This window comes from Diplotaxodon limnothrissa, linkage group LG2, assembly GCF_057381915.1.
Source record: "Diplotaxodon limnothrissa isolate DT_005_m linkage group LG2, D_limnothrissa_male_GT1.1, whole genome shotgun sequence".
Taxonomy (NCBI): Eukaryota; Metazoa; Chordata; class Actinopteri; order Cichliformes; family Cichlidae; genus Diplotaxodon; species Diplotaxodon limnothrissa.
In genome coordinates, this window is record NC_140597.1 from 30,003,356 (window position 1) to 30,014,272 (window position 10,917).

A 10,917-nucleotide genomic window follows, 5' to 3' on the forward strand; every position below is an offset into this window, starting at 1 on the left:
GGAGGTGTGCTTTGGCTCCCCCTACTGGTTCAAGAGTCACACTGCTGACAGCAGTAATGAGCACTGACCTCCTCATGCTCTCGTGTACTCAGTATACCTAACGCAGTGGCTGACAACCAGAAGTCCAGTAACTTTAGAAACACCCACAGCCTGCTCTCACTCTCCCTCCATATCTGAGACTAAAATAATCACTCGCAGTAGTTTTATTTGTGTCACTATTCACATATTTCTATAGTCCATCCAAGCTTCCAGTGTGCAGAAATGCTATTAATCAGGTCAAGTGTCACCACACAGCTGGATAGAAGGAGTAAAAGAAAACGCAGAGGTGCTGAGTCACTTTGTAATGTTGAAAGGAAATGATATACAAACATCCCCTTTGTAGTGAAAGTGGATAAGTTAGCTCAAAAACACCAGCATGAAAGTCATCACTCATTGGCAGCATTGCCTTCACAGATCCAGCTGAGCACAGCTGATCATATTAATTACTAACATCACAGATCATAGTTACATATGACCTCAGAGTAGCGTCCAGACCGAGGATCACAAAACCAGCACTGAACAAATAATTCATCATCAGCACTGTGTGTGACGTGAAAGAGTGAGACCTGAACGTGGCAGAGCCAGACTCACTCAGAGGAAACAGGCTGAGGACAAGCTAACAATGAAACTTTGGACGCAAAAAAAAAAAAAAAGCATTAGTTCAACATTAAACAAAGACAGGATACACTGCTGTAAAAGAGTGAAGACAGGCTGGTCCTGAGTGACAGGTGTGATGAGCTTAACAGCAGTAAGGATGGACACACTCATCCACTCATTAATTAATGTAGGCCTCAAAGGAGATTTTGCCTTTTTCTCCTTAGTTTAAAATGATGGCAAAATACCGAGAGCCCAGAGTTCCAGTTTTTAGTGCTTCAAAAGACAAACTTTGGACGATTTCTATCACACGGTCAGGTCAAGATTAGCTGAAGACTGTGGCCTGTGTGAAATTAAAAAGAAAAAAAAAAGTCTCAGTTAAATCTCAGCTAAATTCTCCTTAAAGAGAACGAGACATAAACAAGGGCCTGTAACTTTAACAGAACTGTATTTGAAATGTATGTATGTATGTATGTATGTATGTATGTATGTATGTATGTATGTATGTATGTATATGTGCACTTGTGTGGACACCAAACAAGAGGAAGGGACTGCAGGCTGTGGGTGGAGCGAGTGGAGGCCAGTGCATGTGTGGGCTGCAGGACTCATGGTGGCGTCTCTGCGTTATTAGTTGTCGTCTTCTTCTTCACAGGCTTCTTCACTGTCTTGGTTTGAGTCTGGCCGCAGAAGAAGAAAATAAAGAGAGATTACTAGAGCTGATCAATCAAAGACTGGTAAAATGAGTGGTTTCACTAACAAAAGTACAAATATTATTTGCATTGTAACTGCTGCTCAAAGCATGTTTAATCTGTGTAAACAGTGAAAACAAAGTCTCCATAAAGAGCAGCGTGCCATTTCTGAGTGAACTGTTGATGCTGCAAAACACCACAGGAACATCTGATGTATATACAGTTGGTGCAGGTAGTATCACTTGCCTGTGTAATTACAGGTATGATTATATGAACTCACAGGCCACTTAATTGCTTGTGAACGCATACATGTAATTTGTAGGTCAGAACTAAATGTAGGTCAAGAGGTAATGTGTGCAACACTAAATCATTTATCATCGTTTTACTGGAAATGAACTGTGTTAGTAACGAAATACATATATTACTATTACCAAATTAAAGTAGGTTAATTGTTGAGGAAGAAAAAAATACTAGGAAATACTGACAATGCTACACTTATTGGTCAGATTATTAGGTACACCTTGCTAGTACAGGGCTGGGGCCTCGTCTGCCTTCAGAATTCTTCAAGGCACAGATTCAACAAGGTGCTGTAAGATTTCTGTCCACACCCATTCTCCCACATCCCAAAGATGCTCTATAGGACTGAGATCGGGTGACTGTAGAGCCCCTGGATATTTTCTCTTTTTCAGACCAGTCTCTGTAAACCTTAGAGATGAATGTGTGGGAAAACCTCAGCAGTTTCCGAAATACTCTGACCAACCCATCTGGCACCAAAAAACAAACAAATCACTTTCAAAGTCACTTAAACAACATTTTCCCTCATTCTGATGCTCAGTTTGAACTTCAGCAGGTCATCTTAACCATGTCTACATGGCTAAATGCAGTTGCTGGGTAATGAGCATTTGAAGGTGTACTTAAAGTGGCTAGTGACTGTTGTAATATACAATTTAAGAAAATTGCCCTGTGATTGACAAATCTACAAAGCATGTGTGCGTGTATGCTCTACCTCTGTCTTAGCAGCAGCAGGCTTCTTGGTTGCCTTGACACTGGTACTGCGTTTGTGCCCTTTATCTCCCACATCCTCATCAGAGTGTTCGGTCCTTGTGTCTGACAGGTCAGAGCTGTGTTGGGACGATGTGTCATCAATAAGGGACGCGGCTGCCACAGAGCGAGCTGCAGGACAGGACAGAGATTGATGGACAGTCAGTGAGAGAAGCTGAGTGTTCAGAGTGACATCACCACATGATCTGAGAGACACCAAACATCACACCTCTGCATTTTACTGCTGCCACAGAACTGCTTAATTTACAGATTTATTTGGTGTAGCCTTGAACCAGTGCATCATCACAGACAGAGCCTTTGACGCCACCTAGTGGAGACTTCAATTTATCTATTTTTTTTAATAATATACAGCCACCAGTTTTAAAATAAAGAGAAAAAAAAGGAGTCACTTCCATCTTTTTATGTGTTTGTTTTTTTGTTTTCATTTACCCATTTTCCAGAGACTCAAATTAGCTTGTGAAATCATTTTTATCCTTTGCTTTTGGGAGACATAAAATCAGAAGAACTGGTCCATTAGATTACAAAGTTTTCTTTGCAAATGTTAAATTAGGAAGGAAACTAAACTGTTTGTGTGACATCTAGAATAGAAAAAGTGTTTTATTAAATAAAATTAGAAAAATCCCAAACAGCAACTTTAGGAGCTGCAAAGCTACAACTCGTTACTTTAGTGATGATCTGCAGATCATTTAGAATAAAAAAGAAAAGAAAAGTAATCCAAAATAAATAATTTTGAACTTGCTAGTTCATAAAAGTTAGGGTCTGCTCATTTACTAACGCCACGGCAGATTTCAGTTGAACTCTGACTTCAGTGTTTTGTTTCAGCTGTTTTCAGTCTGGTTTTAGAAGTCATGTGTAAATGAACAAAAAAAAAAAAAAAAAAAAAAAAAAAAAATGCATTGTACATATTAAAATGCACCACTCGGCCCCGTGACTTCATTGTTTCAGTGTCTCTCTGTATTCAGCTCACAGCTTGTACCCACACAGTTAGCCAGCCGGCAGTGCAGCGAGACACAAAGAGACCTCCTTCCAAGCCTCCCCTCCCACTGGGATCACATGTTTTCACCCCGGCTCGATCCTCTTTGCACTGCCTCCCTCAGCCACCCTTCTTTCCCCACCCTTTCTTCCCACCCTGCAGTGCTTTAAATCACATGACTCCACTTGGCCGAAGTAGTCCCAGTCCTGCTCTGAAGTTAAATAAAGGAAGTCTTCGTCGTCACGCTCTGGGTCAGTCAGCAAGCTGCAAACACAGCTTGTGTGTATTCATGCACTTGTGTACAACTCCGTGTTTCTCTACGTGAAGCTGCTGCTGATGTCGTGTGGGAGATGCGTGTTGTGCGGCCTTACTCTGCCGTGCAGCGGTGCTCTTGGCCCGGGGCAGGGTGCTCGCGCCCGAGCTCATCTCATCCATGGGGCCCCGTCTCATGCGGGCATCGGGAGTGTGCAGAGCCAGCTCGTCGTCAGCGTTGATGAGAGTGAGGTCCTGCATGCTGAAACTCCGCAGCTTGTCTGACAACACGCCCTGCCCCTGGGCGTCACAGCAGGAACAAAAACAGGCATATTAGATATGCAAAACCACCATTACCTAGAGCTCAGAAGAAAACAGTTTTCAAAAGTTCATTTTTTAAAAATCTGCCAATGATTATGTGGTGAAGCTGATTAATATTTGGAAGACCCCACTTTGGATTCTGGGAATTTTGGCTACAATTATTTAACTTACTAAACAGAATCATCAACAGGGTAATCAATATGAAAATAAATTCCAAGTGGAGCTCTAATAAAAAAAGCAGCTGCACGGACAATATTTGCCTTTACAAACAAATGTGTGTGAATACTTGAGGACATTGATAAATGCGATCTGTGATCCTGTGTTTGGGACAAATGACAAATGTTAGAGAGTGCATGTTTAACTAATATGGAATTTTGTATTAAGGAACAAACAACAAGCTTTACTATAAATATAGAACAAGTGTCTGCAGCAGCTATAAGCCTTTAGTACAGAATGATTTAGTAGCGCCAACTTCCTGTTTCGCAGCTTACGAGAACAACTGTACAGTATCTAATAGCATGCTTCACTATTACAGTTGCAGAGCTAATCTGACGAAAGTCAGAAAAAGTTATTTAGTCCAGTCACCTGGTCACATAAAATGCACATCCACCATGAAAGGTCATCCTAGTTATTTATTGGTTGAAAACCAACAAAAAAAAAGCCTTAAACCTTAGAAACTGTGATTCTTACAAATGTGTTGTGTATAGTCAACAAATAAAAAGATTTCAAATATCATGTCAAACTCTGACCTCTCCTTCAAGATCTATACATTGATCTGAAGGTCAAAGTGCTAATAATGATATGTAGAGCTATTTAAAACTCTTATCTGAAAGCATACACATCTGGGGATGTAGAGATTATATATATAGACCTGTCACTTTATTATGTACATTACAGTAAGAGGTCCCATTAAAGTAAATACTGCCCACAGAGTGAGCTGGCTTGGTGGACGTTTGTTAATGTTCTTCCGTGAATAGAACAAAAAACTCATTTAGAAAATAAATTCGGAGCCCACTTAATTAGACTAATTGTTAGAGGAAGCTCAACTACTGACAGTCATCTCAGTCCTCTTTTCTAGCTGTACAAGTGAGTTAATAACAACATTATTTACCATTTGGCCGAAGTTCGTATTTCACATGCAAACAGAAAAGCAGAGGCATCTATGTGGGTACATTTAAACACAGTCACCTTGGTGGCTGCAGTGACGGCAGCGTTAGCAGCCAGGTTGAGACCCCGTTTTCCAAACTTCATCATGGTCTCATAACTTCTGTCTTTGGCCTGTGCGATGTACTCATCTATCTCCTGCAGCACAAAGGACAGTACACAGGGAGGAGTTAGAGACGACACTGTCATATCATTTCAGTGTGGACTTCACATCAGATTTTGATGGGCTTTTTCTTTTTACCTTCTCTTTATTTGACAGGGTGGGGTGGACAAACTTGCGGTAGAGGACACTGGAGCCCTTGGTGTACGGAGACAGCAGCCAGATCACAAACGCAATCTTTAGCTCAAAGTAAAATGGAAACCTGGATAATTAAACACAGAGTTAATCAATCGGCAGAGACGTAAAGGAAACAACACACTGAGCAAAAGGTATGCATGAGTGGTGTATAGATTAGGATGCTAAAGTAGGAAAAAAACAAAAAAGATCCTTCAAGAGATTATTGTATTAAAAATCAGCAGCAGAACATTAAAGCATCTATTGATTTTTTTTAATTTTACAAGTGGTTCATTTATTATAAGCGCGTGAAGAAAGAGGGTTACAATCACAAGCAGCTCCCGACTCACCATGATAGGAGCAGGTCTGTGACTGTTTCTGCTGTGCTGAACAATGCAAACACTATCCAGTACATCATCCACTTCACCTGGACACACACACACACACGCGGAGGGAGAGAACATGATTAAAAATAGTACACGAAAACCCACAGCATCCAGTTCGCATGTGCTGAGACACGTGGCACTAAACAGAGGTTACGCACACAGACATCCCTACACAGAAATCGGACACATGCTTCAGTCCATTCGCATCACATCACTATGCATGGGCACATCTGAGACAAAGAGAGATGCGAGTCATCTTCTAAACTGGTCATTTACAGGCAAATTAACTTCGTTGCTAATATCAGATAAATCATCAGTTATCAAATACACTGATACATTCAACATAAGAACAGCTCTGAGTGGTAATGGTGCATTTAAAGACATTAACAAGCCACGGGGACGCAGCCGCGAGAATGCACCAAACGGTGGATCATTTGGCTCGTTAGAAATGAGCCAAACAAGAGAAGAACGGGGATGAGAGCAGCTCTAAAAATGGCGTCTCCCTTCTCTCCCCCTCTCACACTTCCCCGCCCCATATTCGCTCCTTCTGTGGCCGTCTGCCTGAGCAGCGACTGAGAGGGTGGGTTGCCATAGTAACCAGCCAGGAGGAGACTGTTCTCCAGTGCAAATCTAGGCTGAGGGCCAGAGTGCTGCCATCTCCCCACCTCTCTCTCATGCAGTGATGAAGTAATCAGGAAGAGCCCCAATCAGCTGTGTTTAAAAATATCCACAGTGATCAAAAACCCAGGCACTTTCCGAACGATGAAACATTATTGTATTAAAGGGTCGGGCAGTTTCATACAATCTTCATCCTTTGGATTTTAGTCCAAACATCCAATAGACTGACTGAGCCCTTTACAGGGAACCTTTATTTCACTTTAAACCAAAGCAAATCATTCATGTGGAATCTCATCATATATGTTTCTTTTAAAAAAAAGTCAGTTAAACTTCAGGGATATCAATCTGTCCATTTAGGAAGCTTAAACCATTGTGAGTCGACTGTCACGGACTTTCATCCACAGTCACCAGATCTCAACTTGAAAGCACTTGAAAAATGAGGAAGCCAAACATTGCAGATAGCCAAAGAAGCTCTTTGGGACATCATCTAATCATCCTAACACGAATTATAGGATTTGCTTTAACCTTTACAGACAACCTTTTATTGTCTTTAACAACCAGCTACTTGTCTAGTGCTCAGTCCAATTCATCCCGATAGGCTCTCACAATACAGTGCACAACATGACCCTGCAATTATCAGGAGCTGCATGTAAATTCATATAATGTTAGCAAGGGTAGCGTTAAAATACCCTGAACTAAGTCCCACATTTTAAGGTCCTGTCACAATAAATGCTTCAGGTTTATAAATCAGAACTTCATAAAGATCTACGCAGAACGGAAAAAGAATCAGGAAGAATCCAAAGTGCAGGATTTGTTCCGTCTTTTAGTGTTTTTATGGTGCATAAACGCCCTTCTTTTATGAAGGCTGGTGTGTCCTAGTTAAACTGCAATCCCATGCCTCTAGCCTTGTCTGGAACACCCCGATCATAAGCATGATTCCTATTTTTGTTAGTCTTCAAATGATAACGGCCAAAGAAACGGAACGGGCATTGCAGAAAACATGACAACAGAAATTAATAAGCTTGCTCTGATGAAACAGAGCATTTCTCTGCCTCATGTTGATTCTCAACACATTAGAGGAGAAATAGCTGGCAGGCGCTCAGGGCAAAACACCCTAAAGGTCAAACAGAGCAGACAGAGCTCAAAAATGGTTTGCTGAAGTTTAGTAACCAGGGGTTATACTCACATATTCCTTCACATTCTTCGTTTTGACGGCCTTATACGAGGAGTACGCCGGGTAGAGCGTCCCAAAGGCAAGGCTGCAAAAAAAGCAGACAAGACTGGGTCAGAGGAAGGGGCTTCAGCTAGAGAACATGGCCTCTGGGTGTTGACTCTGACACCTCACAAACGCACTCCCACACAGCAGCCACATCTGCTCTGAGCTTCTATGAAACACAAAAGGACGACATGTACTTGAGCAGAGCGAGTGTCTATGTGGTTTTAATCCGCATGGTGATGCCACAAAAGAAGTGCTGGGCAGTGACAAAAACAAAGTGGCCTGATAATGAGTAGAAACAATGTAATGGAGTCAGGAAGACTGCAGTGAGCTAAAATGGAAAAAACACACAGTTTCCACCAGGGGTGGGTCACCATGTGTTAGAACACGTGCACACTGGGACATTGTGCAAACACAGCCTTGTTTTTGATGTGCATTTGATCGCATCCTCTGCCACTGTGCTGATATGTGCTGATTTGACAGGATACTGAACGCTGAGTGAGGCGACAGCAGGGAGAGCTCAGATCAGAAGGGCCATGCAAGTTTGCCTACAGTGCAAACCAATAGCTGGATTTAAACCCTTAATGTAAATAAAGGTTGAATGCCAATTACAGAGGTAGCCTAGCATTATTTTTTCCCCCCCTTCCTTAAGTAGGTCTTCTGTCCCAGTGTTCGACTACGCTGCTCAGTGATGTGTGCTGCTCCGTACAGTGAGCCGACATGACTCGTAGCAGGCCTCCAAGCCAGCGGGCTCCCAGAGCAGACGCCCTGTGCCTCTTTGTGTCCTCATTGAAAGCCCACTACTGACCTTACAGTCACTCTGTCCTCTTGTTCAGTCTAGGAAATATTTTAGTGTTCACTTCTTTAGGTTAGACTAATAAACTAGCTGTAAAAACAGGAGAAAAGAAACAGGCTGACCACCCTTTAAAAACTGGGCCAGATGCACATTTAAAGCACAAAGACAAGAAATGACTAATCTTGTGTGCTGGATAATCAGCGGGCATTATGATGCATATTCAAGTCACATTGTTTGCCTTCAGTAGACACATGACTACCTGAGGTGTAGTGAAGTGGAAGATGCAGGCAGCTGGAAGCCAATAACAGTAACAGTTTGCTTATGTAATCAAGGAAAAGCAGAACATTTATAGGGATGAAGCATCATTTCTACACCTGGGCCTTCCAAAGGCATCATGATGTTCGACTTTAAGGTTAGCAGTTGATGAGCACACAGTATCTGGACATTTCACTAGAGATGGGACAGCACCGGTGCAGCACTGTGAAGTGTCTGCATAATGGATCAAGATAACGACAGCTGGCTTTAGTTGAGTCATCCACACAGTGTGGATGTGGCGTGTTCAGGTGGAGGCCTAGAAGTGATCTGCTGATACCGCTTGTCCGTCTTATTAAGCCCCACTGCTAGTGGCATATGAATGGATGGACACACATCCCTGGCTGGGCTGTTGGGCTTCTTTAGCCTTGCACCACATTTTACCAACTCGTGTTGGTACGGCGCCTAGTTACATTCACAGAGGGCTATTTAAAAGTAAAAAGCAGTGGCTGGCAGCTCGGAGTCTGTTTACTTGTGTGCAGCGAGGCTGGCATGTTAAACAGGCTGCACTTTCCCTGCCAACACATTATCTGTCAGGTGGTTACAGTTACTGACTAGCCAGCCCGCGTTAGCTACGAGCGGCTAGCAAGCGCTGGATGCAGATTGTGCTGCATCATTGTGCTGATTAAAGAAACGGCTGTGGTTATTGAACACAGGAGCTTTAAACGCCCCTGTCTGAATGCCAGGATATCTAATGTATTTATTTTTCCCCTACACGTGAAGTGTATGTATAAAAAGGACAAGAAACGGACAGCCTAGCTAGTCGGCGTTCAGCATCACACAGCTGATGAAAGGAGCCGTTATGGTGTTTAAGAATAAAAAAAACAGATTCAACCCTGCCCATACTCACACAACTATCCTCGAGATAATCCAGGATACCATCTTGCTGGACCGCCAGCCTTCGAGGCTTTCCCCCCAGCTTCTAGGAAATCTAGTCTGCTAGTAAGCGGGCTAGGTGGCCCCCATTCCCCTCCAGGACGAGCTGTGATGAGAGCCAGAAGGCTGCTGTGCCGTCAGGTAGGCTAACAGCAGCTGGAGATGTGCTCTGCAGTGTGTAGCTCCAGACTGCTCTGCTCTCTATCACCACCAACACCACCGCTGATGAACACGACTGGCTCTTAAAGGGCCAGACTCACTCTGATAAATCTGTAGTTTTAGCTTCAAAATGTGGCCCATGGTGCTCCTCCTAGTTAACCAACAGTGGCGCACAATACAACCTTAGTCATCTACATTAGGTTATTAAACTACTAAAGAACTGATTTCATCCTTTTCTTTCATAATTTTGCTGTGCAATCACAGTCTGCTCACTGACAAGGACCAAAGCCGAGCACAGTCATACCAGGTTTATCCTAGTGAAAACCCACACAGTGCTGGTCTCCTTTTTATGATCATTATTTTTTATGTCCATGAGACCGATCTGTGGATAAATGATTTAGGCTCATAAGAGAGGGATTCAACATTTCTCTGAAGACTTAAAGATGTAAACACACTAAACACAGTCCCACAAGATACTGAGTTTAAACATTTGATAACAGTTACTCAGTTAAGCAGAAAACTGAGTGGTTAACTTATCAAAAAGTAAGTAGCCTGTAGAGTACCACTGATTACTTTATATTTTGTCTCTAAGGAACCAGACTTCCCGTGGGTCTTTCAAGGTTTTTCTTTTGAAAGTGGCTGCTTCTTTAGCGATTTTCAATCCAGTCCTTGTACCCGACCATTGTCAGAGGAATGTTTGTGTTGTTTTCAATTAAGCCACTTAAAACTAACATATGAAAAAATTTACAAGGGATCTACCAATGTTGCATCTTTCAAGTCAAACAAGGACTGGTTTGGGACTGCACTTCAGCCAATGCAAACATACTGCCAATGCAGTAAAGACATACAATAGAACTATCAGTCATGGATTGGCCTCCCCAAAGCCCTAAACCTCAACATTATTGAAGCAGTGTGGGATCATCATGACAGAGAACGAAACAAAAGGCATCTCTGAATGTTGTTTAAGAAGCCTGGAGAAGTATTCCTGAAGAATACTTAGTATCACTGCACCCAATTTACATTTTCCCAGCAAATTATAAAGAAATGGGTGACTCAAGACTTTTGCAGAGCACAACATAACTGCGAACTGCATCTCTGTTTTGGGATGTTTGACCAAACAGGCAATCAGATACCAGCAAACTTGTATTTTAATACCATCTACATCTTAGCGGTGCATGGGTAGAGG

At 42.4% G+C, this 10,917-nt stretch overlaps 1 protein-coding gene across 1 annotated transcript; it reads right to left on the reverse strand.

The window, feature by feature from the left end:
- Positions 1 to 1,020: 1,020 nt before the first annotated feature.
- reep2 (receptor accessory protein 2) lies at positions 1,021 to 9,732 on the reverse strand. Its single transcript, XM_085370439.1, has 8 exons — positions 9,547 to 9,732; positions 7,559 to 7,631; positions 5,719 to 5,795; positions 5,336 to 5,456; positions 5,119 to 5,232; positions 3,729 to 3,909; positions 2,329 to 2,495; positions 1,021 to 1,310 (listed from the first exon to the last, which is right to left on the reverse strand). The coding sequence occupies exons 1-8, from the start codon at positions 9,576 to 9,578 to the stop codon at positions 1,239 to 1,241; spliced, it is 837 nt and encodes a 278-aa protein (XP_085226565.1). The 5' UTR covers positions 9,579 to 9,732; the 3' UTR covers positions 1,021 to 1,238.
- Between the last annotated feature and the right edge of the window lie 1,185 nt (positions 9,733 to 10,917).

Coding starts and splice junctions, on each gene's coding strand:
- reep2 (XM_085370439.1), bottom strand. CDS start 9,578: ATGGTATCCTGGATTATCTCGAGGATAGTTGT. Junction 5,796..7,558: donor CGAAGAATGTGAAGGAATAT/GTGAGTATAACC, acceptor GTGTGTGTCCAG/GTGAAGTGGATGATGTACTG. Junction 1,311..2,328: donor CTGCTGCTGCTAAGACAGAG/GTAGAGCATACA, acceptor TTCTGCGGCCAG/ACTCAAACCAAGACAGTGAA.